The 27,639-nt window shown below is 37.9% G+C and overlaps 1 protein-coding gene and 2 long non-coding RNA genes across 6 annotated transcripts; 1 reads left to right on the top strand and 2 right to left on the bottom strand.

The window, feature by feature from the left end:
* Positions 1-546: 546 nt before the first annotated feature.
* Positions 547-27,299, bottom strand: LOC5568615 (phospholipase A1 member A). 4 transcript variants are annotated; one of them, XM_021847063.1, is made up of 7 exons: positions 26,926-27,299; positions 26,201-26,379; positions 3,037-3,160; positions 2,701-2,946; positions 1,120-1,302; positions 860-1,058; positions 547-798 (listed from the first exon to the last, which is right to left on the bottom strand). In XM_021847063.1, the coding sequence occupies exons 1-7, from the start codon at positions 26,984-26,986 to the stop codon at positions 708-710; spliced, it is 1,083 nt and encodes a 360-aa protein (XP_021702755.1). In that variant the 5' UTR covers positions 26,987-27,299; the 3' UTR covers positions 547-707. The 4 variants fall into 4 exon arrangements, with proteins under 4 accessions (XP_021702755.1, XP_001652445.2, XP_021702756.1 ...); XM_001652395.2 differs by having other exon boundaries at positions 26,201-26,367; XM_021847064.1 differs by having other exon boundaries at positions 26,201-26,869; positions 26,926-27,298.
* LOC110676963 lies at positions 3,071-3,775 on the top strand. The gene is made up of 2 exons (XR_002500854.1): positions 3,071-3,190; positions 3,263-3,775. It is a non-coding gene; the product is annotated as an uncharacterized LOC110676963 (long non-coding RNA).
* LOC110676964 lies at positions 15,543-21,543 on the bottom strand. Its single transcript, XR_002500855.1, has 2 exons — positions 21,407-21,543; positions 15,543-16,043 (listed from the first exon to the last, which is right to left on the bottom strand). It is a non-coding gene; the product is annotated as an uncharacterized LOC110676964 (long non-coding RNA).
* Positions 27,300-27,639: the final 340 nt, after the last annotated feature.

Here is a 27,639-nt window from a genome sequence, read left to right as displayed (position 1 = left end):
ATGAACTAAAATTTTATCTTCCAGTTCTGTATTTCCCAATCAGAATTACTTTAAATATAAATAATCAAATAAAATACAAACACTTTGAATTGAAATTCAATTGTATATTTATTCAAACTTCAAAATGTAAGATATCAGATGACGCAGCGGAGAGCTGCGTGGAAGAAAAGCGCGAAAGGAAAGTGAGGACCTACTTCAAGCGCATTTCGTGTCATTCGTTACAGGACGTGGCGATAAGCTTTTTCGAGTAGAGCGTAAATCGAAGCCACGCTTCGTGACGCTCACAATACGTATAAACGACTGACGCCGCTTGCCGCTTGGCCACGAAGTATCTGTTTAACTGTGATTCTACATTTACGCTTATGTTGGATCAAGATGTGTATTAATGATTCCATGAGCCATGTTATGGTTTCCATTACATAATATTAATGAAAATAAAAACTTATTTGTGGGTACATTGAGAATTTATCAAACATTTCGAACAGATATGAAATTCAATATTAATGTAATTTATATGGTTTGTGATCAAATAAATGAACGTACGTATATCGTCTAATGTGTTTGATATATTTGTCATTTTTATATTTTCCTTAAACCTAATTCAGTGGTAGCTACTTAGCAGCTGCTTATAACTAACTCAACTAATCTAGCTTAACTACGTATTTGACAGACTGGGCCGTTCCTATAATCAAATTTACTGAGAATGTTTAAATGCAGCATCGTTTATCTCCAGGGATTGCTGGATTCGTTGAACAAAACGGTGGACTAGTATCCTTGACGCAATATGATCCAAACGCACTAGAAAGTATGTTGAGGTATGTATGAAAACCATTTAACTGGATAAACATCTTATTACTACCTCATAGGAGTCTTTTGTCCCATTGGAATGGCGTATCCTATCGCGTAACCGAAGCGACCCCTTCCGTGTCGTCCCGAAGGCGGAAGTAGAACATTGGTAGGACACCTCCTATGACAAGGTTCCGCCATCGGTTCCATGCCGTCGTAAACGGACTGCGCTAGGTAGCAGATCGCCCAAATATGGCTGCACAAATTGATGTCTGAAACGAGGGAATTGTATAAATTCAACAAATCTTTTGGGCTGCATTCAAAACGATTAACTTGTGCTATTTCCACAGTAAGGTTGCCGCCGTCCTCCGTTGATGCAAAAGTCGATGTGCCCTACTCGTCCTCCCTCGCCGTAATGGCCCGCATTGGTGTGGATTACTTGAACCGATTTGGCATCTCCACTATCCAACCGATTCATGTTTCCGGGTTTGACAAGAGGTCGTGCTGGATCCAAAGCTGCAACCAGTTTTACAGGTATGAGGGAACATTCTTCGTTTAGCATTGACACGGTGCTCCTCGGACCGAAAAAATCTCCATCGAATCTGTGCTCGCCAGTCGTTCTTTTAAGGCTAAGTTGCATGCAAATTCAAAGGAATTTTGAGATATCTAAACGGCTTTCCATCGACCGTTACTACCAGAAGAAATATGTCAAAGTTTGTTGGTTTAGATATTTGGAATGACCAAGCCATCGATCCATTCATGTGCATTATTTTTGACAGAATATTCAGCATGTAATCGTGTAAGAGTTCTTGTTTGCAATTCCACTTTCAAGATGCAAGAAAGCATGCAATATTGGCGAATGGTGGAAGCAAAAACAAGAAATGTTTCAGTTTCACTCAAGATTGCAAGCATTCCTGAATGCAACGAAGCAGCTTACATTATTGATCGTTGAATACCGTTTTGATTCATATTACGGACAGCTTCAAATTCCGGACACTCTACTTTGTATGGGAAACATTTCACACGAAATGTTTCAATTGTTGCCTTTCAAAAGTTCTCAGTTTTGAGGATCGTTTTAGTAAGCTTTTTCCACAAATATCTTCGAAAATTTATAATGCCCAACTACCTTAGATGTCTCTTTAGTGGTTTGGCCATTTCAATTGATGATTTGACTGTTCTATTAATGATTATCAAAAGCTGTCCGGAATTCGATTCAAAGTGTCCGAAATATGAGGCAAAAGTGAGGAAGCGTCCGGAATAAGAATCATGAAAAGGCCACACATTTTGATTTATTTAAAATTATTCAAGTTGCGGAAGCGTATTCTTTACCCACCATTCGAAAGATAAGGGCTTCCTACGCTCGATAGCGCTAATGAATCATACAGATTGATTTATTTTGTATGCTTCATGCTGGGTTATACTTCACTGAGTCCTTAAGTGTCCGTAATATGAATCAAAACGGTATTATTATGATTGTTCGTAATAACTTGTTATAAATAATAATAATAAAAGTTTAAGTGCCATATAAATTTAAGTTTTTTTTTCATCTTATATCGAATTCGTTTTTGAACCCAGGTTGGAACTGGCGCAACCCGTTCTGAATCACAGTTTCAACCCCATTCCGATTCAGGTTCGACCGAACTACAATTTGCTTGACGTTTGTTTATTTATGTGTTGATCACCGACCCAGTTCCTAAAAACGAAAACGACATTAGATTTCCTTTGAATTTGTGGATATCAAAATTGGTGTATTCAAAACGGCGTAACTGCCAAACCAGCAGTACATTTTTTTTCCCAATTATGCAGCTTAGCGCAAAAAAAGCTGGTGCGCACGTATTTGATGAGGATTTTTTTTTGATAATGACGATCTGGGGGTCACCGTGTCTTCGTTTAGATTCAATTTTCACTAATTACCGATAATGCGTTCCAGTCGGAAGTTGAGATAATTTGCCATCAACCCGCAGATGTGTGCCCCCAGAGAATGTCCCACGCAGGTCGTTTTTTCAGCAGGAAGTCCCAAAGCTCGCAATCTCATGAACGTCTTGGCAAGGCATGAAGCGATCGGTCGAATGTTGTAAACGGCGGCAACGTAGCAGGGCGGCTGACCCAGAGCACCCCAGTCGATCAGAAATACGTTATATCCTCCGTGATTGACGTAGGCTGTAATGATTGGCGGTAGAATAAAAAAAAACTACAGTGTGTCATTGGAGAAGTACGTTGAGGTCGAGTTCAAAGGCTCCAGTTACTTACCATCGCGCAAAACCGCAATTGGTAGGGTGTCGTCTCCGCCGGCGTAGCCGTGAACTAGAATGATATTCTCCTTCGTCGGTTCCCATTCGGTATCGTTCAGCCAATCCGGGTGATTCATTTTGAACTGCAAAGCGAGCAGATAAGTGTCATTAAGGTGCGTTGGAAATTGATATGGTGGATTATATGCGTTTGGTGTTGTGATCTCGTTTCAATTAATTTGCCGCAGACGCCATGTTATTAAATGTGATGCCGCCGTAACCAGCGGTGAGGATTATCGTGGCAGTTGAGTCGGTTACTGGGGCATTAGCATCTGGGAGAACATGTAAAATACACGCATTGTACTAGACCAGATTATTTTGGAAATTAAAAAAAAACGCAGATTCCTCGTGCCACCTTAAATTTCAATTTTTTATAAATAAATGAATCAATATGGTAGTGCTTTGTAGGTGAATCAAATACGTTTTTTATTTTCATCATAAATTTCTTTCTGTAACCACAAAACTGATATGGAAATTATTTGTAAATATCACTAGTCTCATTCGGAAGTACCAGTACCACTCATCAGTGATTCTTCCATAATTGACATCAATATCACATGTTTTAATTATTGAGATCCTTTGAACGATTCTTGCAGGAATTTATTCCACAAATTATTCACAAATATCATCAGTAATTCTTCTAGCGTTGACTTCTGGCTAATTATAATTTCTCTTCAGATTTCTTTAACAAATTTTCTCCCCAAGTAACACAAACTATGGCTATGTATTATTGTTGCTCCATAAACGTACATAGAACGTATTTCAATTCATACCACACATGTTAACATTACCACGAAAACCCGATCTAGTGGGTCACCGAATTCTGTGAAAACTCGCTATTTTGTTCTTTATCCAAAATAAAGATACACGTGTTTTTGGATTTTTTGATTAAGGTGACCATTTCCGAAAAAAGGTGACCAAAAAAATCGCGACTTTGCAAAATTTTTATTTTAAAAAATCATAACTTTTGAACCGCTTCACCGATATTCAATTTTCAAGGACGAAATGAAAGCTAAATATTTGAACTTTTCAAGAAAAATATAAAGTTTTACGAAAATTGTTTTTTACATGAAAATAAATCAAAAAATCACTTTTTCGTGTTTTGAAGGCCTCATGATCATAAGGGCTATTGCTGTTCTCATTTTTTCTTCAAGGTTCAGAAAATTTTACGTTTACTATCAAACTTTCAGCGATGTATGTTTTTTAGTTTTAAAGGTATATATTTTTGAAAATAAAAAATCAGTATTTTTTTATCGGCACACACTGCAGGTCTCATCACATTGAATTAAAAAAAAATCATAACTTTTGAACAGCTCAACCGATTTCCAATCTTTTTTTATGGAATGAAAACTTAAGATTTCAACCTTTCAGAAAAAATAAAAAACTGTGAAAAAAAAATGAAATGAAAAAATTTCTATTTTAAGGGTTTTTTTTTTCAAATTCCTTAACCCTAATCACATTTTTATTGCCCATAAAGGCATAAATGCAGGGGCCCAGATAGCCGTAGCGGTAAACGCGCAGCTATTCAGCTAGACCAAGCTGAGCGTCGTGGGTTCGAATCCCACCGGTCGAGGATCTTTTCGGGTTGGAAATTTTCTCGACTTCCCAGGGCATAAAGTATCATCGTACCTGCCACACGATATACGCATGCAAAAATGGTCATTGGCATAGTAAGCTCTCAGTTAATAACTGTGGAAGTGCTCACAAGAACACTAAGCTGAGAAGCAGGCTCTGTCCCAGTGGGGACGTAACGCCAGAAAGAAGAAGAAGAAAGGCATAAATGTCCCATATGGAATAAGTAGGCATTGAGAAAAAAGTAATCAAAGATTGAGGTTTGTTCTCTCATACAAATGTACATAATTTTTTAGTACATTTTTGCACGCCATATTCATATGCCAATATCACAAAGATAACTCATTTTGCTTCGATTGATCAGCAAAAAATATAAACTTGAGCATAAATCACGTTTTGCGGTAGCAATTTGGGTTGAAAGTTCATATAGAGACTGTTATGCCTTTATATTTCAATATGGGACTGCATCAACTTCATATATTCCACAACATTTTCGATCTAAGTGTGTAAATTTTTATATGCCTGATCCAGCACCAATTTTTATAGTGTGGCTAGTTGTTAATTTTCACTCGATATTCCTAAGATTTGATTGTCCCTTGAGTATCGACTCATGGAGATTTAACTGTACCCAGTGAACCACTTATCGTGTAAGAATGTACATCTAAAATCTCATATTTTTACGTCAAAAAAAAAAAACCGAATCACACGATATGCCAATTTGGACATAATCAATGTCACCACAACTTGTATATAATTTCCCATTACGATTGGGGTGACCAGACGTGATCTTTTAAGAGTACAAGTGTTCTTTTTTGCCCTCAAAAATTGTGTACTCTTCTTTTTTGAGGAAAGCATTAAGTGTACTCTTTTCCAGATATTTCACAAGGTTGACTATGAATTTATACAATTTGTTGAAGAAATTAGATAAAGATTATGATTATCTCACATTTTTCACATTTTTGGACACAAATATTTGATTGAATCATATTTCTAAACCCTGTACCTTGTTATGTTATTAAAGTTCTTATGTTTGCTCACACAATTAACATGTCTTCTTGGTCAATACTTGAAACTAGTCATATTTGTCTCGAGCTACTTTTATCAGCAAAGAATTCTGTAAACAAATTGTTTGGAGATTACATGTAAAAATATCAGTAGCGTAAATCTATTCGTCCAGATTTAACATTGAGCACAGGGAAAACGGTCAAAACCTATGAAACAAAACAGAAACTTTTGTAAAATGTCTTATTTATGGCTTTATATTTCTGCAACGAACTCTTTTATAGTTTATTTTCAAAATTTAGAAAATGTACTCATTTTTTCTATCTTTATTAATGAGATTTTAAGCCCTGGGCCAGTTCATCTCGGGACCAAAGGCTTTACTTTCCTTCCGAAGGAAGTCGTCACTATAACTTTAACGTTATGAGAGACTATCTTGGGGATGGGATTCGATCCCAGGTCCTTGGCGTAAGAGGCGTGTGTTCTAACCACTACACCAAGTCTCTCCCCTTCTATGTACTCTTTCTAGAACAAGCAAATATGGTAACTCTAATTACGATTCATTAACGACAATCTGTGTTGCCAACAAAACATATCGTAAATAGTACAACATTGAATTGCGCCAAGTTGTATAAACTTACAGATCATATGGTCGGGGTTCTGCTAAACCAGTAAAAGCATTAGCCGTAGAACGCTAATATGGACCTATGCACGGGTTCATTATTTGACGTTTTAGCGGTGCCATGTTATTTATGCTACCATAGCAACCAGTGAATTCGGCAACGCTCAAACGTCAAATTAGTGAACTCAAGCACGAGTTCACTAACTTGACGTTTGAGCGGTGCCGAATTCATTGGTTTCCATGGTCACATAAACAACACGGCACCGCTAAAATGTCAAATAGTGAACCCGTGCATCGGTACCTCCAATGACAAGCTAAGGTTTATGGTTCGCTCTGGTTGGATACAATATCAGTTTTATATATCCTGCCAGAGAAAAGTTTTGAATTTGCACAACGAGAAACGGTTTAAATTATTCGATATTCGTAATGTGGTAAGGTTATGATAATCTGAATCCTCTTGTGTAAATAACTCATTTTTGAATAAATTGGCACTTGGTGCGGCTTGGCAGAAGCACAAAGTTTTCAGACAATATATTTTCCCAAATATTTGATCCAATATTCCAATGTGTAACATAAAAGATTTCGAATGTCACTTTTTTAATTTATTACATGCACATAAAAAAGAACTTTCTCACCTATTAGTGAACCGGAACCGTTGTATGTTTAAACGCACAACATTTACCGCCAATTTGTTTCTATTATGCATACTTCGACCCACTTTTGAACATCTTCTGGCCTCGGTTCTATCAAACTCATACAGTTAACATTCCGCATCACCAAGTGGCGCCAACTGTTGAGCAAAAGGGTGCGCACTTCTGCCGGTTGCCGGCGACCGGTATCGACACCCTTAGCAATATGAGCATCGTACTTAGAGCAAAATATTCACACCGGGCCGCGAGACGAACTGGCTGAGCACGCTATAGATCAGAGTTTCCCAACTGATGGGCCGTGGACCAATAGAGGACCGTAATGACTTTTCAGGTGGTCTGGTGAATGGCGTCCTGACGGTAGTTAATATATTTTTGGCTATGTAAAATAAGCAAAGATTTCACTAACACTGATATTTTCTATGCTTCATTGATGCTATCAAACAGATAAATTTCTATATCACTGCCAATAATTCAATAGTTTTATTATCCTCAAAGCTTGGAGTTTGCCACATTTACGTAATTGCTGGTAAAATACTTGCCTTGTCATTTTGTTAATAATAGATGATCAACCACAGGAAGTTCAAAACATATTTTTGGCTCAAATTTAGGCAGATTTCATTAGCTTTCTGTCGAGAGGTTCAAAAAATTTCATGAAATATTCTTCATTTGTTTCTATTTATTCTATTAATAGGATTTTGATGATATTTCGATTGATATTTGAAGCAGTAATAGTAGTTTCCTTAACAAATTCTTATAATGATGTTTGGTAGACTCATTGCAAAGTTATTACTGGAAATAGTAGACTCCTGATGATCTTAACAAAATTATTGCTATATTGAGCTGTATTACAGCGGAATGCTTGAGAAACTTCAGAAAGGATTGCAGCTTCAAAAGGGTTGGGAGTCACTACCATAGATAGCTACCGAGACCGATGCCACTCGTGAGCAGAAGTGAGAATGGCAATTATCAGCCGACCAACGGCTAGTTGTTTACGCGGACATAAAGACCTAAGAATCGCCGCAGAAAGCGTCGATCGTGGTCGTAGATGAAACGTACTCACTAGTTCAATGAAAATATATTACTGTGATTGGCTAAAAGGTGGACCCGAAGAGGTAAAAATAAAAATAAAAACTTGTTCTTCGAAAACAGTGTCAGAACGGGGCACCGCGCAGTGCTAACATTGGACGAGCTGGTCCTGGTTGTGCTGCTTAGAAGTTGTTCAATTAGCGTTGTGAGAGTGCAACACAACAGTTCGAATCGCTATGTCGAGGCAGCAACGGATGAGAGAACTTTATTTCGTCGCTCAATCGCGGGGTAATGAAAGCTTCTTGGAGGATCAAGGGCAGTTGTAATTACCGGGTAATGAACAGTACTGTGTTGGAGATTGAAACTGGTTATCTTTGGTTGTAAATGGATCTTATCAATCACCAACAAATGATTGATAGATTTTTCTTACATTGTACCTACCGTTCTGGTCCCTATACCAGTAGGCGAATTCCGGCGCGTATTTTCTTCGAAGAAAAGAAAATTTTCTTGCTGGTGGATTATGAAAGAAATTTTTTTCTCTTCGAAGAAAATGTGCGCCGGAATTCACCTGCAGATCTATGAATCAGATAAGAAATTGTATCGAAATGAGCCAATTCGATGCAATAGGCAAATCTATCGAGTATTTTTTTTTTTTTCTTTTTTTTTTTTTTTTTTTTTTTTTTTTTTTTTTTTTTTTTTTTTTTTTTTTTTTTTTTTTTTTTAATTTCTTTATTAGTATCATTCCAAACATTACATTCATTTCTTATATCTAGGTGTTCTGTGTTATTTGACAACACTATCATCCTAATTTGGTAAAACAAATTTAAGATTTAATTAACATTTTGTTAACAACATATTACATTTCATTTGCCGTAGCAGTTCAGATTTTTTACAGGTGAGTTGATTTCACCTGCTTATAAGAGAAAAAAAAATGTTTTTAATATACTTAACCTAACTTAACCTAAACATATAACGCATTAATCGTGGCAATAGAAGATTGTAACGATTTTTGCCTGAAATTATTAATGATTGTATTTGACATTTGTTCCAATGTTTCAACATTGGATATTCTATGTAACTCATTGGTACTATACCAGGGAGGAAGCCTCAGAATCATTTTCAAAATTTTATTTTGAATTCTCTGCAGAGCTTTCTTCCTGGTATTACAACAGCTAGTCCATATTGGTACAGCATACAACATGGCTGGCCTGAAAATTTGTTTGAATATCAACAGCTTGTTCTTAAGACAAAGTTTTGATTTTCTATTAATAAGGGGATAGAGACATTTTACATATTTATTACATTTGGCTTGAATGCCCTCAATGTGATTTTTGAAAGTTAAATTCTTATCTAGCATGAGCCCTAGATACTTAACTTCATCTGACCAATTTATTGGAACCCCTCTCATCGTGACAACATGTCTACTTGAAGGTTTCAAATAAAGAGCTTTTGGTTTATGTGGGAATATTATTAGTTGAGTTTTGGAAGCATTAGGAGAAATCTTCCATTTTTGCAAGTATGAAGAAAAAATATCCAAACTTTTTTGCAATCGACTACAGATGACACGCAGGCTTCGTCCTTTGGCGGAGAGGCCTGTGTCATCCGCAAACAAAGATTTTTGACATCCCTGAGGTAGCTCAGGTAAGTCAGATGTGAAAATATTGTATAATATTGGTCCCAAAATGCTGCCTTGAGGAACAACAGCTCTTACAGGAAGTCTTTCAGATCTGGAGTTCTGATAATTAACCTGAAGTGTACGATTTGACAGATAACTTTGAATTATTCTAACAATGTATGTTGGAAAATTAAAGTTTTTTAATTTTACAATCAAACCTTCATGCCAAACACTGTCGAATGCCTTTTCTATGTCTAGAAGAGCAAGACCAGTAGAATAGCCTTCAGATTTGTTGGAACGGATCAAATTTGTTACACGTAAAAGTTGATGAGTGGTCGAATGTCCATGGCGGAATCCGAACTGTTCATTGGCAAAAATTGAATTTTCGTTGATGTGGGCCATCATTCTGTTCAAAATAACCTTTTCAAAAAGTTTACTGATGGAGGAAAGCAAACTGATTGGACGATAGCTAGAAGCTTCTGCAGGATTTTTGTCTGGTTTTAAAATTGGAACAACCTTAGCATTTTTCCATTTGTCAGGAAAATATGCTAATTGAAAACATTTGTTAAATATATCAATTAAAAATGATAAGCTACTTTCTGGAAGTTTCTTGATGAGGATGTAGAAAATTCCATCATCGCCAGGAGCTTTCATGTTTTTGAATTTTTTAATAATAGTTCTCACTTCTTCCAAATCAGTCTCCCAGGCATTTTCGAAAACGTTCTCTTGATTGAGAATATTTTCGAACTCCTGAGTAACTTCATTTTCAATTGGACTAGTAAGTCCTAAATTAAAATTGTGCGCACTTTCAAACTGCATAGCAAGTTTTTGAGCTTTTTCGCAATTAGCTAGTAATAATTTGTTTTCCCCTTTCAATGCCGGTATTGGCTTCTGAGGTTTTTTCAAGATTTTAGATAATTTCCAAAAGGGCTTAGAGCCAGGGTCCAATTGAGAAATTTTATTTTCAAAATTTTTGTTTCTTAATTGAGCAAAACGTTTCTTGATTTCTTTCTGCAAATCCTGCCATATAATTTTCATAGCAGGATCGCGAGTGCGTTGAAATTGCCTTCTCCTCACGTTTTTAAGACGGATCAAGAGTTTAAGATCATCGTCTATAATCACGGATTCAAATTTTACTTCACATTTTGGAATTGCAATGCTCCGGGCTTCAACAATGGAATTTGTTAAAGTTTCAAGAGCATTGTCAATATCAAGTTTAGTTTCTAAAGAAATGTTAACATCAAGATTGGAGTCAACATACGTTTTATATATATTCCAGTCGGCTCGTAAATAATTGAAAGTGGAGCTGATAGGATTGAGAATCGCTTCTTGGGATATTTGAAATGTAACAGGGACATGATCAGAATCAAAATCAGCATGAGTAATCAGTTGGCTACAAAGATGACTAGAGTCGGTTAAGACCAAATCAATCGTAGATGGATTTCTAGAAGAGGAAAAACATGTGGGGCTATCAGGGTATTGAATTGAGAAATATCCTGAAGAGCACTCATCAAATAAAATTCTGCCGTTGGAATTACTTTGAGAATTATTCCATGACCGATGTTTGGCATTAAAGTCACCAATGACAAAAAATTTTGACTTATTGCGAGTCAATTTACGCAAGTCAGTTTGGAGCAAATTAACTTGCTGCCCAGAGCATTGAAAAGGCAAATAGGCAGCTATGAAAGTATTTTTACCAAACTGTGTTTCAACAGAAACACCTAAAGTTTCAAAAACTTTAGTTTCAAATGATGAAAACAGTTGATGTTTTATACGCCTATGAATGATGATTGCAACTCCCCCACATGCCCCATCAAGTCGATCGTTACGATAAACAAAAAAGTTAGGATCTCTTTTGAGTTTAGATCCAGGTTTTAAATACGTTTCGGTAATAACTGCTATATGCACGTTATTAACCGTAAGAAAATTAAACAGCTCGTCCTCTTTACCATTCAGAGAACGAGCATTCCAATTTAAAATATTTAAATTATTATTTGGATCCATTAGAAAAACGTAATCCAATAACAATTTGATTTGTAAATTTTACACCTACTTGGACTGCTTCAGTCATAGTGGTGGCTTTGAACATTGCATCAATCATTAGATTCAATTGTTCAGTTAGAAAATTAAAATCAGAGGCAGACATGTCTTGTGATTTCCCATTAGAATTTTCGGTAGACGAAGAAGCGGAATTACCTGTGGCGGTAGGGTTTTTTCCATTTGATTTGAAACAAGTAGAATGGGTACCCATGGATCGAGCAGGGGAGGAGTTCGAATTTCCTGCTACGATATCGGCAAAGGATTTACCGTGGGTAGATACATTCGAAATAGAAAGATTCGAACGGCTACCCGACGGATTAAAATTTGTTTGTGAATGAGCATGATTATGATCTTCCTGATGGGTATGATTCATGATCAAGCGATCGTTAACTGAAAAATGAGCATTGTTCGATACTCTACCAGGCAAATTCCGGAAACGACCGTTATCGTAACGGATATTATCTTTCATCTGCCTGGCACGAGCCTCAATGACCTTTTTGCGTGAAGGACAATTCCAAAAATTGGACTTATGGTTAGCCCCGCAATTACAACATATGAATTTTGTGGTATCTTCCTTCACTGGACAGACGTCTTTGGCGTGAGAAGAACCTCCGCAAATCATGCATTTAGCATCCATGCGACAATTTTTTGTACCATGACCCCACTTTTGGCACCGACGGCACTGAGTGGGGTTCTGGTAATTTCCTCCAGGTTTCTGGAAATGTTCCCATGTCACACGGACATCAAACAAAAGTTTTGCTTTTTCTAAAGCTTTAATATTATTTAGTTCTTTTTTGTAGAAGTGAACTAAATAAAATTCTTGAGAAAGCCCTTTCCGAACAATGCCAGATTGGGTTCTCTTTTTCATAATGATTACTTGGACTGGGGAAAATCCAAGTAAATCATTTATTCCATTTTTGATCTCTTCAGGTGATTTATAGTCACTTGAGAGACCTTTCAAGACAACTTTGAACAAACGTTCAGTTTTGTCGTCATAAGTAAAAAATTTGTGCTTCTTCTCTTCAAGATGTTTGAGAAGAAGCTCACGATCTTTAAGAGTTTCCGGCAAAACGCGACAGTCTCCTTTCTTTGCGATTTGGAAAGAAACCTTGATTCCCCTAATGGAGTTCAAGATCTCCTGCCTAAATCCCCCAAATTCGGAACAACTGACCACGATAGGCGGCACTCTTTGCTTCCTCACTTGAATCAAAGAGCCTGGGCTAGAGGCTGCTTCGATTTGGTGTTCGGAAAATTTGTCTAGAGCATCGAACTGATTGCTCATTTCGATACAATTATTCATTTCACCCTTGGAAGAAACTTCGCATTCCGGAGAAACGTCCTTTCTTCCATTCTTGCCACGTGTAGTGACAGTTTTAAAACCCACTTTTTTGGAAGGAAGTAGTGAATTCAGAGATTCACCCTTCCTTTTGTTTGTTGTTGATACCATGTTTAATTAATAAACGAAAGAAGACGTGACCTTCGAAAGGTTTTTTCCCAAGACGATGTCCAAGAAGGATTACCACCGCTAGCTTTCGCCAACGGGTCCAACGAAAAATCGAAGGCACGGGTCCAAACAAGGATCGTAAAGGGATCAATAGTAGAAAAATAGTACTGAAAAGTACTGTTTTAGTAGCACTGAAAAGTACCGTTTTTAATTTTAGCACTGAAAAGTACTGTTTTTGTAGCACTGAAAAGTACTGTTTTATTGCTTTAGGTAGTTTTTAAGAAAACTTCCAAGAGCAGAGAGAATTCGTGTACGCACAGCACGAAGGTACGATGCGCACTAGTATCAAATTAATGTAGCATTTAACCCAGGCTGTAGGAGTTAAACAAGAAGCAAAGGTTTCTGCCAACCGTAGACAGTATTTCTGAAATTAGTGGATTTGACAGGAGAAATTGAACTCCACTAGGTGAATCAAGGTTTATATCTAAATCGCAAAGAAAGGAGAATGTTGCATTACGCCGAAAACCCTAAAAGACTGCTAAGGGATCATTCAAATATCCATCATTTCCATCATTTGGGTGATGGGGACCCCCCCCTGTCTACAAAAGTGTGACAGTAGGCGTGTAAGGTATTGGAAAAAGCGTGACAGAAGGTTGTTGTTGTTGTTTGTTTATTTTCGACACTTGACACCAAAAGGGTGCATTCGTGTCGTTTAGAAAGTGTGTTACATTCTGATACAATTCAGTTCACTTGCTTTAACAGTAACTCTATAATTTTGTATATAATCCTGTGTCATGAAGGAACTTTAAAACCTTTTTCATATTAATTTCTTCATTTGTTAATGCTTCTTGTAAACTTGTTGAGCTAATGTCATTGTCTTGTCGTTGTCTGTCGAATTTTCTACATTCAAGGATCAAATGCCGTGCATCGAGCACTGATCCACAGCATTCGCATGTTGGTGGTGGTTCTTTCTTTAGTGAGAAGGTATGGGTTAGCCGTGTGTGGCCGATTCGGAGCCGTGTTAGTATTCGTTGATCGGCTGCGCTTCCGTAATCTGCCTATCTGTGACAGAAGGGGGGAGGGAGTCTAAATATCCCGGAAAACGATGGACGTCTAAGGAGTGTATCGAAAAGTAGTCGCAAACTTTCAAAACAGTTTCAAAAATAATGGGTTGAACCTACACACAATTTTTTGATCAGAAATGCTTTACAATGTATTAAAAAATGATGATGCGGTGATATTGTTTCAATAAAGTGGCATTTTGCATGATAATTTTGCAAATTACTAACAGATGTCGATGAAAATCTTGCACACCTCTGAAAAAAATGATATGTTAATAAATGTGTTAAATTTTAAGAAAAAATGGTTTTTGTTTATGCTAATATATTCTGTGCCACAACTCTCATGACATAGTGTAAAAAATATTTTGAAAAATTCATTTACAAGCATTTGAGAGCAAATACAAAAATCGAAAAAAGTCGATTTTTAAGAACCTCGTTTTCTGATTTTTTCTTTCTACACGTTAGTGGTAATATCGAACGATTGTAATAACTAAAAAATTGTTTTTTTTATTGGAAAAATTTCTTTGCATATTTATGAAGTAACGTAAGCAAAAAATGTTACTCTATATAATTACCGCTGTATATGACAGAGCTTCAAAAGTGGATTAAACAAAAGTGACTTTCTAAAACCGACCTTGTTCCAATAATTGAGCTTTTTTTAAATTATTATTTTTTTTGAATTTCTTTTTACGTGCTGTGTGAAGTTAACATATTTTCCGATAGAATAAGCTTTTCATCCTATTTTGTTTGATGTACATTTTATTCAATACAAATCATCGAATCTTCAGAAGACACTTCAAAAATGTAATTTTGTGCAAGATTTTATTTTCCATGCTTTATAAACCTTGTTGTATATATATTAAGACTGCATATAATTCAATATTTTTTAGCTGCTTCAATATTTGATGACATGATGAAGATTTGCGTGAAAAAAGCTTTTAAAAAGATGAACTATGCTCTGAGATATACCGTTTTGAATGTTTGCGACTACTTTTCGATACACTCCTTATTTGAATTGTCCCTAACTATTTCTCAAACATCTGGGAAAGTAGAGGCACAGTTGGAAATAATAGATACAGTTCTCAATCCAATATTTTATCCATTACATATTTTTTTACGTTTTTTGTATGAAAAATTTCAAATTTTTGTATGAGCCGTAACGCTTGAGCCCAATCCCCCCCTCCCCCTAGAGCGTTACGTAATTTGAGGATGCCGCCTATGTAAACACATAAAAATCGACAACAAAACTACTGTTTGTCATCATTGCAGTTTTAACTTGATTAGAGAATGTTATCCAGCTTTTTACGCCAGCATGCCATAAAATTTGTATCACCCCCTGACATTTCTTGCCTACACTATATTTTTTATGACAGGATCAAAGTAAGCTTAGTGGTATCGAAAATGTGTTACGCTGATACCAAAACGTGCCCATACTCGACTTTTTTTTTCTAATTGTTTATTTATTGGGCTCATACGTGTATAACACTTTACGGAGCCAATTGTCTTTTAAATTATATTGTTTTTATACAATTTAATAAAACAAAAAACAATAATAAAACTAACAGGTGAGCTAATCAGATATATCGGACTTTGAACCGATGGAAGATAGTCGGGAAGAATTTCTGTGCTTTTTTTCTTTGGATGGCGTTAAACTCCTTGATGCCTTGGCCTCCAAGTCCCGTTTTTTCTGCGGTTCCGTTTCGTCTTCCACTCTAATCTTTGCAATCCCTGCATACTGCGTATATGTTTTCCCATTGGACCTCCAAAATCTTATCGGTACCGGTTCAGGCTTGGGATCCACTACTTCCTCAACTTCCTGCATTTCCGAATATACTTCTTCCGATTGAATGCTTTCCGTTTCTAATACCTCGATCTCCAAAAGTTCCGTTTCATTTTCCTTATCCACCGTTGTATTCACCTTCACCACTCCAGCATAAGTCCTCTCCTGTTGAGGAATCAATTTTCATTGTTGTATCAATACTTTTATGCCTCACTATGTACATATAAGGTTAAGCCTCACTATAACTGTAGAATACGTGTGTAGCAAAACCATCGCTAGTGGACCATGAAGCATCAGAATCAATACCCTGTGTACGACCAGACAAGGCATCAGTTTTCAGATCCTTGCTGGCGAAGGCAAGATAATAAAGGAAGGTGGATAGCCTCTAAGAAGAAGAAAACCCGGAGTTTTCAATTATCAACAGGTTATGGGCCCAGGCCATACCAAGGCGCAACAGAACGATGGACCAGGACGAATCGGCTGTGGTTAGCAGCAGGAACGAGTCGGCTGTGGTTAGCAGCCGGAAGAAGTCGGCTACCGGTAGCAATCGGTACGAGTCGGCTGTAGGCCGAGACCGGGACGAGTTGGCTGTGGGCAGCAGTCGGAATGAGTCGGCTCCAGGCAGAGGCCGGGGCGAGTCGGCTGTAGGCAGAGCCCGGAACGAGTCGGCTGTCGGCAGCAGTCGGAATGAGTCGGCTGTGGATAGCAGCCGGAACGAATTGAGTCGCAGCAAGAACGAGTCGGGCAGCAGCCAGGACAGAGGGGCTGTGGGTAGCAGCCGAGGTCGAGCGACAGGAGCAATACCCAAACACGGTGGCAGAAGTCGGAGCGAGGACGGAGCAACCAGTGCAAATCATAGTCGTGAGAGAGCGGCTGGTGTTAGCCGTGGTGAAAGTGGACATACTGCCACAAATCGTGGCAGAGATAATGCGGCTGGTGAGAGTCGCAGTTATATCAGAAATGATGCTGCAGGCCGTGGCATAAACAGGACGGTTAGTCAGAATCGTAGCCGCGACCAGGACGGTGGAGTGCACGGTTGGGATCGGCGTGACGAAACACCTGGCAGAAACCGATTCGGCAGATTGCACGATGATGATCGTAATCTTGGGGCAGCAGGTGGCGATTGGTACGATGAAGAAGAAGGCCAGTACGACGCCGAATCTAGTAGCAGACAGTATGGCAGAGTCCGTACAGAAAATATTCCATCGATACGAGTGACAGCATCGGACGGGCTTCGTACGGCCGAAGCCACCAATGGGATGGATAATCTTTTGGTGCCGAATGCGAAGACGGTGATGCTGATCGAAAGACGAAGCCAAATGGTTGGCGTGTTCGAGGGAGACGAACGAGAATTTACGCCATGGAAATGGCGTCTGATGCATCATCTGTCACGGTTGAAGCTGGACTATACTGTGCTGCGCACGCCTCGACAGGAGCCGTATGGACAACCAGACCCAAATGCCACACCTGCCGAAGAAGCACGTCGGCAAGCGCTTTACCAAAAGCGTTGCGAAGATGATTGCGAGGCCATCGATGAAATCATCTTCACTATAGGAAACAAGCCTCTCCAGAAGCTCATGCACTGCCAATATGCGAAAGAGTGCATGGATGCTTTGTCAAACGCATACCAGAGAGGCGGAACACTGGTGGCTATGTCACTACGCCGTCAGCTGTTCAGGTTGGGAGATCGCCAATTCCACTCCCTGGAGGAATTGTTCAAGGAACATTCTCGGCTCTGTATGGAGCTGGAATATGCTGACCCACAAGGTACGCATCTGGAGAAGATTCAAACATTGCTCGGAGCAGTACCACATCGTCTGAACCATGCGGTGGCAGCAATTCTCATGCTACCCGAACCGGTTTTGAAGACCAAGCCTCTCGACGAATTACATCGAATGCTGTTGGATGCCGAGACGATTCAGCGACCGGAACGACAACCGACAAATGTGGCTATGGTAGCCAAACCGAGGGATGGCATTGAATGTTTCGGATGTCACCAGATGGGCCATTACCGGAACAAATGCCCGAATGAAACGAAGAACAAAAAGTTCATCCGAAAGAAGTGGATCAGGCAGGCAAGCTCGGACAGGAAGGATCGAGAACACGCGCTGATGGTTTCCACCAGACCAGTGAAGCAAAAGCGTTTCGTGATCGACTCAGGAGCATCGAACCACATGATCAATGATGATACCATGATGAGTGATGTGGAGAATTTGGATGTGAATTTGATTGTTACTACCGCAAAGCAGGGTGAGCACATGAAAGCAACCAAGAAGGGATCGGTAGCATTGAAGTCTGTAGTTGGAGAGAATAAAATTAAGAAGTTGAAGCTGTATAACTGTCTTTTTATTCCTGGGTTACAGGAAAATCTGATTTCCGTGAAAAGAGTTGTTGCTCAAGGGAAGGAAGTCCATTTCTCCAACAAATCCGTTGTAATTCAAGAGAAATCTGGCGAGGTTATCGCTAGAGGGCATCTTTTGAATGGATTATATTGGCTTGACGTTCATGGAAACCAACCGGCCAATAATGCAATGCTTTGTAAGAATAATGGTTTGGTAACTTGGCATAAGCGCCTCGGACATCTTGGACAATCTAGCATGGAGAAATTGCATCGACATTCAATGATTGAAGGATTTGAAATTAAATCGAGTGAATTTGACAGTAACACGTTACAATGCGATTCATGCTTGTTTGGAAAACAAACAAGAGAAAGGTTCAAGGATACAGAAAAGCCTCGTTCAAACAGACCGCTTGAATTGGTACACTCTGACGTTTGCGGATATTTTGAAGAACCGACATACGAAGGATATCGATATTTTGTAACATTCATTGACGACTTCACACATTTTACGGTGGTATACCTTTTGCAGCACAAAAGTGACGTATTGAGTTGTTTCCAACTATACGAAGCAATGGCATCAGCGCATTTTGGAAAGAAGATAGCTTGTTTGCGTTCAGATAATGGTTCTGAATACTATGGAAACGACTTCATTCAATTCTGTGCCAGAAAAGGGATTCAAATGGTAGCGACAGTGCCATATACTCCACAACAGAATGGGGTAAGCGAGAGAATGAATAGGACACTTTTGGATAAGGCACGAACTATGTTGCACGAGAGTAATTCGCCAAAAGAGCTTTGGGGAGAAGCCGTGTATGCTGCAACTTATTTGACTAATAGATCTCCAACGAATGCGATGCTGGAGCATAAAACTCCATACGAAATGTGGTTTGGAAAGAAACCAAATGTAGAAAAACTGAGGATTTTCGGATGTGATGCATATGCTCAAATCCCTAAGGAAAAGCGACAAAAATTAGACAAAAGAAGCAGACTGCTGAAATTTGTTGGGTATGCGAACAATGGCTACAGACTACTTGATGAAGAAACCCATTCTATAACAATATCCAGGGATGTAGTATTCAACGAAGAACTACCAACCATTGAATGCCATACGGAGAACGAAAGTATGATTAATGATTCTATTGACATGGATAATGTCACTATTTCCCATGGAGGTCATCCTGAGGAAGAAATTGTGGATCATAATATAACTATCAATGAAGTTGAAGCCGAAACCCTCGATGATACGTTTATCACAGCTAGTGATAAAGAATCTAGTATTCCGGAAGCTGATCCAGTGCAACAGACTGATCGAATACAAGAACAAGAGCTACGAAGAAATGAACGAACACGAAAACAACCCAAATGGTTTGCGGATTACGAGACTACATTTCTTGCGGGAGGAAACATGCAAGAAATTCCGCAAACGGTTGAACATTTGAAGAAACGATCCGATTGGAATCATTGGAAAGACGCCATAATACAGGAAATGAATTCACTGGATGAAAACCAAACATGGATTCCTGCAAATACACTGGGGAACCGTAAACCAGTTAAATCAAAATGGGTGTTTACCATTAAAGATGATGATCGGTACAAGGCTAGATTGGTTGCGAAAGGTTGTTCACAGAAACCAGGTCTTGACTATCATGATACTTTTGCACCAGTGGCCAATATGAATAGCATTAGAGTTATGTTGTCATTGGCAAACGAACACAAGCTAATTATCCACCAAATGGACGTTAAGACAGCTTATTTGAATGGAGAACTAAACGAAGAAGTATTTATGGAACTTCCAGCAGATGAATTTGGAAAATCAAAAATCGTCAAACTTCAAAAATCCCTTTATGGATTGAAACAATCTGGTAGAAGTTGGAATGAACGATTTGATGGCACCATGAGAAAACTTGGATTTGTTCCATTGAGCAACGAATGTTGCATTTATAAAATGGGTCAACATCAGCTCTACGTTGTTCTTTACGTCGATGATGTCCTCATTATTGGAAGTTCAGCTAAGGCTATTAGCTGGATCAAAAACAAACTTTCAGATGAATTTCAAATGAAAGATTTGAAAGAAATTTCACACTTTTTGGGATTGGATATCAGACGAGATATCGAAAACCAAGTTACGGAAATTTCTCAAACGGGATACATTGAGAATATTCTGGCAAGATTTGGTATGGAAAATTGTAAGCCAATTGCAACACCGATGGATGCTAATACCAATTGGGATACCAAAGAGGTTCAACCTACTGAATATCCATACAAAGAACTTCTCGGATGTTTACAGTATTTGGCTTTATCATCGAGACCAGATATCAACGCTGCCGTTAATATATTGAGTAAATACCAGTCACGTGCAACGGATGTTCACTGGAGTGGACTAAAGCGTATTTTGAGATACTTGAAAGGAACCAAGGCTACGAAGATCGTGTATAAGAAACGCCAAGAAGAACCAATACTGCAAGGATACGCGGATGCCGACTTTGGAAACGACGTAGAAGACAGGAAATCGATTTCTGGATATGTTTTCCAAGTTTTTGGAAATATGGTTTCGTGGGCAACGAAACGTCAACCTACAGTGAGTCTTTCATCTACAGAAGCAGAGTTAGTTGCTTTGTGTACCGCAGCCAAGGAAGGAATGTGGCTATCACATTTGTTGACAGAATTGGAAGTGGATAACTTACCAATTGTCATACATGAAGACAACATCCCCTGCATCAATTTTTCGAAGGAACCACGAGAACATCAACGGATGAAGCACATCGATGTTAAATTTGTTTTCATTAGGGACTTGATTAAGAAAGGAGATATGAAGGTTATTTATAAGCAAACTAATGATCAACCAGCAGATGCTTTAACAAAGCCGTTATCAAAAGTTCAGCATCACAAATTGTTTGGATTGCTAAACATGAAAATTGAAGGAACGTGTTGAGGAATCAATTTTCATTGTTGTATCAATACTTTTATGCCTCACTATGTACATATAAGGTTAAGCCTCACTATAACTGTAGAATACGTGTGTAGCAAAACCATCGCTAGTGGACCATGAAGCATCAGAATCAATACCCTGTGTACGACCAGACAAGGCATCAGTTTTCAGATCCTTGCTGGCGAAGGCAAGATAATAAAGGAAGGTGGATAGCCTCTAAGAAGAAGAAAACCCGGAGTTTTCAATTATCAACATCTCCTCGTCCACATTAGGGCGTTGAATCTTTTTCCTGGGACAGTCGCTCATTTTGTGTCCTTCTTGGGCACAAATAAAACATTTTTCCTTATTCCCAATGTAAAAGACATTACCTCTCCAATTGAGGAAATAAAGCACCGGCGGTATCTCATGCTTCACGTTCATATACACTCCACGAACGCCGTTGAATAATATATATCCAACCCTAGACCAACAGGGAACTTCTCTCGTACAATTCGTTTCACTTCTCCGTATTTTCCTAGCACCAGCGATATTTCCTTATCGGGTAGCTCCGGTGGCAGTTCACACACCCGAACGTATTGGAAATTGCCCTCCGCGTCTGATGTTTGCACCATCACTGTTGTCCCATTCGCATATTCAAAGCGAAGTGCATGCCCATTGTTTTTCAACGCTTGCTTGAATGCTGTTTGGCTCCTAAATTTCAGGTAAACGCTGTGATTTTCTGCTCGTCTATACAGCGTATCCATTTCGACGATACTGACATCCAAAGATTTCACAAATTTGGCGATCTCTTCATATGATGGCCGCGCAGATCCCGGAGGAAATGCAAACCTCACAGTGTTCTTGATTTCGACCATATCGAAGCACACTTTGAACAGCGGCAAAGAGAGGCTAGTTTTGCTGCAACCGTTCGCGACAGCAGATGAAAGCAAACTGATACTCGACTTTGACAATGAGAATCACAATATATAAATTTATTTATGTTATTTATTTATACTATTGCATAGGCAACAACAATTTTAGGTTTTCACATATTTCAACGGATTTACAACTTGGTTTTGACCATTTTAAATTTTAAATTCAAATTCCATATACATTGTCAAGTCTATAATTTCCAATAAAATAAGTGATGGTCTGATCACTTGCAATAATAGGATTGATAAACCATAGATTTTTAGTTGTGAGTACATGTTTGATGTGCATAAGGGATCAACCATAAGAAACGCAACGCTTTAAAAAGAAAAATTACATTTATCACATTGATCGTATCGGCAATACATTAGACACTAGACTAGAAATGGCAGTACGGTAAAGTCGTACCCATACTTTCTGGGACACCCTATAGACATTGATTTCGGCATAAATCAAAAGTTTTTGGAATATTAACAAGTATGTTTCAAACAAAACCGAATGAATTACTTAGAGCAAATAGGGCATTGCATACCTCCAGATGATTAATCTTATAGGAAAATTTTTGACATCGATTACAAAAATGGCTTGTTATTATGATTATCGCTAAGATATTTGAGACCGAATTCATATTCTTTCAGGACTGTCAGGGATTATCGATGAATCCTTATAATTTCATCAAATAAAGATTGTAGAACAGACTGTTTGTAAGGGTTTCAAAAATGATAAAATCGCATCAATTTTTAATATTAGAATATATGTTACCGCTCATATGTTATCGCTTGCAACAAAAATAGTTCTGACAAGAAGTATCATACTAATACTCTTTACTTCTGCATTCGTTTTGCTTAACTGATTAACAGAAATTGTTTCGTTTAGTATATTGTGCATCCCCAACTATCATAGTTAGCCGCATTATCAAAGTTACCCCGTTTCACGGTGTCAAAATCAAAACTTATCCTACACGTTTCAAACAATGTCCTAGAGAGTAGCACTAGAACACACAAAAAAATGATTTTTATCGAAAAAGATCAATCACATATTGCGTAATTATTCAAGAGGGAAATTAAATATCTAACTTTTCCATATATTTATTTGTGTTTTGTTTTATATAAGTACATAGATTAAATTTTATATGCATCATGAGATCGAGCGTAATAGCAAAAAACTGATTCTCTTTTGGTAACATATTTTCATTCTGTAGGATGATGAATCACTATATCTTGCTTCATTTACATTACAGATTTATCTAATTTAGCGAAGTTATTAGCAAAAGAGAGGATCGTTGAAGGGAAGTCTCTTAGGCCCTTATAAATCAACAGTGTAGATTTCTACTAAATTTAGTTGTTGCAGAAAACATTTCCATCCTATACACAGGGTTTCTTTCATGCATAACAATAATAACAATTATCATAGTTTACTTTTCAATTATTGAAAGTTTACTTTTTAATTCATAACTTATACTGTTTTAATCTTTACGCTTTAAGTGAGGAATTTTCAGTGAATAATACGTGCGATTTGACATAGCTTTAAATGTAATTTTTCTTTTTAAAGCGTTGCGTTTCTTATGGTTGATCCCTTATGCACATCAAGCATGTACTCACAACTAAAAATCTATGGTTTATCAATCCTATTATTGCAATAGTTAACTTGCTGAAGTGGATTGACGCATGAAGCTGGATGGGTCCCATTTACCCCGTTTAGCGAGATAAATGCGTCTAATGGCTCATATTACAACATTCTTCTAAGGTTTGGAATTAGGTCTAAGGTTACAAATTTAAAATTATTCAATCAAATTCATGCACACTCCAGTAAATATGTTGCCAAAATGTGATATTGCTGGATTGTTGGATTTGTAATATTTGACAGTTGAAAATTATATTAAATAATTTTTTTGGACTAATCTTGCCCCGGGGTACCTTAACTAAATCACCCGAACAAATACAATATGTGATTAATACTTAACATGGACTTTACTTTGTCTAGGCAATCAAAATGAAAAAGAGAACCCAGTCTGACAATCGCTGGAAACACTTTGAAATAAGTGTTGTAAGTAGTATGTCAGCTTTGGAATAGGCAAGAGTTATGTTCCATGTCCATGTGATATGAGAACTTTTCCGGAAGCTCTCGATCAAAACAGGAAAGTATCAAATGAGAAACAAAATTCATCAATTGTACACACCTGCACCATCAAAAATCAGACGCCGACCACAAATTAGGTTACGCTTTAGGGGAAGGAGTCAAGTGTTGCGACTCAAACAAAAATTTTATTTTTTTTTTTGAAAGGCGGCATGTATTTATTACATAACGCTAAAATTGAAAATTTTTAATCCCCTCCCCCCTTCCTCCATAACACTTTTTGTATGAAAAATTTTAAATTTTTGTATGAACCGTAACGCTTGAGCTCATTCCCCCCTCCCCCTAGAGTGTTACGTAATTTGTGGACGGCGCCAAAGGTGCTATGGAGAGGGGAAAAGATAGTCAAAAATTGCAATTTGGAATAATAAATAAATGTAGCCTTACACCGCAAAAAAATCTTAGATTTACACGTCACGTATTTTCAGATTCAATCATGTGAAGCCATTTGAAATGTATTATATAATGATTATTCCTACAAACACGGCTATTTTTTCCAACATTACTAACAAAATCCTTTAAATTGTACGCAAAATGACTCCTCTCAAGGAATGTTGCAAGCGGTTCACATGATGTTACGCTGAAAAATAAATCATAAATAATGCACATGGAATGACCAAGCCAAAATGTTTAATTTCCACTCATTTGTATTTGTATCTCATTCAACCATTCATGTTGGAAAAGTGATATGAATGGTTGTAACGTCCCCACCGGGACAGAGCCTGCTTCTCAGCTTAGTGTTCTTATGAGCACTTCCACAGTTATTAACTGAGAGCTTTCTTTGCCAATGTTCCCATTTTTGCATTCGTATATCGTGTGGCAGGTACGATTATACTCTATGCCCAGGGAAGTCAAAGAAATTTCCATTACGAAAAGATCCTGGACCGACCGGGAATCGAACCCAGCATCGAACTTCAGCATAGCTTTATCATGTTTTATGGTAGTTTTTATATAGAAAATGTGAACAAAACATAAATGTTATTCATTATTTGACTTGTTTAATCTATTTAGAGTCAGTTTTTCGCTTTGGAGCTTCTAAAACATCGACGATGGCGTGAGATTCTTCACATGCCTTGTGTCCAGCATTCACCCATATCAAAAAACAAAATAAAAGACCTAGTGTTGATATAAGTTGTCTCTAACCGAAGGAACAAAATTAATCCTCAAAAAACTGTTATAGGCCTTGGTGTTTATTTTTTTATTAAACATGAACAAAAAAAATAAAGGCATATCTAACTTATAATACGCAAATGCCCTCAAAACTATGATCTTAGCAAAATATTTTATTGTGACCATGAAAACCACGTTCTCTAAGAACTCCTCCATTCTCTGATACCAAACTAGAATTTTCAACGATAAAGTGTGATATTCAAAGGTGGAAAGTTTATCATCAGAATTTACGACAAACAGACGCTATTTCTAGCTTTGAGCGGACAAAACCTTTAAACTTCTTTGCTTTATAACATTATTTTGGACAGTAAAAATATATGACAAAAATTCTACTAGATAGCGAAATTATGTCAGAATAAACTACAGTAATCGGAAATTATATGTTACAAATACTCACAAAAACAATGAAAATAAAGCTTGTGGATGTTAAATTTACCCTCAAACAATTTTCGAATTTTTTTATGGTCCACACTGTACACCTTTAAATCACCTCCAAAATATTTAAAAATCTAGCAGAACTCTATTTCTACCACAAGAATTGTAAAGAAGACATGAGAGATGTATTTTTTTGTAATTTGAATCTATAGGGTGCAGAACCAGGTGCACATAGTTCACTTTGGGCTGGGGTTTTTTTCTCGGCCGAATAGTCTGAAACTTGGCCAAATATGAGCTCTGTAGCTTTCAACAAAAAAAAACCTACTGCCCAAGTGAATCAAAAGTGTCAAGATTAGGATCCAGCTCCTTATATGTCAAAAATTATACGCATATAGCTGGCTTCAAACAGAATGTTTCGAAGTACACAAAAAAGAAAAACTGAAATTCAAATCAAACTCACCAGAAACTTATCCTTCACAATACCGGACGTGTAGAGGATGGTCTTGATATCCGGATCCGGGCAGCGATCCTCGCTGCGCTTCCAGATACAGTCCTCCTTGGTCGTGTTGAACATGCCCGGATCTCCTAAGTACAGGGCCTGGGTCAGCAGATGCTGGGCCTGCGCATCTATAAAATGATCTTGTGGTTTGTAAAGTACACCGGATCGAATCACATGCTTTTAAATGTAAAACGAGTAGGTACCCCTGCGCTAAAGAACAGGGGATAAAGAGAGAACGAAACAGTGGCAAAACAGATAGAATGGTTTCGATTCGATGGAAATAGTACGGAAATGAAAAATTGAAAGTGGAAATCTCTGAGGTGAGGAAAATTGTGCGTGCAACGGCAGTAATGAGCAAAGTGCAGTGGACAGAATGGAATTAACCATGAATGCAAGTGAAACAGGCGGTTAGTGGCTGGTTGAAAATGGAAATGTCAGTAAGTTTATGCAGTTCGGGTCCGGTGTGGTTTATTGGTCGATTCGTATCGATGACTTCGAAGGAAGGTCGACCGAGCAGGAAGTGTCTCTCTGTATGGGCCTCTATCGTCCGTTGGCGATGTCGATGACGTATGATGGCACGCAATCCGATGAATTGGGTCCGTTGTTGGTCCGATGCCATGTCGTGATAAGCTGCAGCAGATTTTGGACGATCTCTCTTCATATGATTTCACTTATTCTACACTTACAAATCACGTAACTGCTACATATGAACACTGAAGTCAATACGATTTTTATCATGATTATCATTTTGTTCTGCTAGTTTTTGTTCTTTTTTCTTGTTTGTTCAGGCACTTCAATTTGCAACTAATTGATTGATATTTCGATGAGATATTCGCTTATCTTCTGAGGAAACTCAAATTTTACTTATATTTTGTAAGCACAACTTTATTGTTTTATGAACGTTCGAACCAAACGACTCGCGCATGCAATAATAACTGCGATCCTTTTTTTTCTCTTGACTTTGAAATCACAACAGCTCTTGAAAACGCGTCGATTCGGAATGAGCAGCCTTCGCAGGTTTTTCAGTTACTGCACTTTGCTGGTCCGCGGTCAGATTGGACTGACTCACAGCACAACCTCACACCGGGCTCCCTCACCATACCTATATCTACACTTTGCACACAGTATTCGCCAATGTACTATTACGTTTGCTGCACGCAGGGCTCTACTACTAGGCAGCGGCGTACGTAAGGGATTCTAAGGGGCGAGAAGCTGTAAGACGACAGATGTCCCATATGAATATGTTCCAAAAATCTCTTAACTGTGAATGCAGATATGCTTATTAATTTTTTGAAACAAATCATGAGCGCCGCCAAATAAAATTCGAGGCTAATTGACATTTATGATCAGAACTGAACTGATAATTAACAAACTACTATTGAATCAAATTCTGATGATAT

Source organism: Aedes aegypti, chromosome 2 (genome assembly GCF_002204515.2).
Source record: "Aedes aegypti strain LVP_AGWG chromosome 2, AaegL5.0 Primary Assembly, whole genome shotgun sequence".
NCBI classification, from domain to species: domain Eukaryota; kingdom Metazoa; phylum Arthropoda; class Insecta; order Diptera; family Culicidae; genus Aedes; species Aedes aegypti.
Note: the sequence above shows the minus strand (reverse complement) of the source record. Positions and strands in the feature narration are given on the sequence as shown.

What these genes read in the sequence shown, in the direction of transcription:
- LOC5568615 (XM_021847063.1), bottom strand. Translation starts at nt 26,986, where the DNA reads ATGATAATCATGATAAAAATCGTATTGACTTCAGTGTTCATATGTAGC. An exon ending in ATGTAGCAGTTACGTGATTT is followed by an intron (nt 26,380 to 26,925) that starts GTAAGTGTAGAA and finishes ACAAACCACAAG; the next exon opens with ATCATTTTATAGATGCGCAG. An exon ending in TTGTGAAGGATAAGTTTCTG is followed by an intron (nt 3,161 to 26,200) that starts GTGAGTTTGATT and finishes CTCGCTTTGCAG; the next exon opens with TTCAAAATGAATCACCCGGA.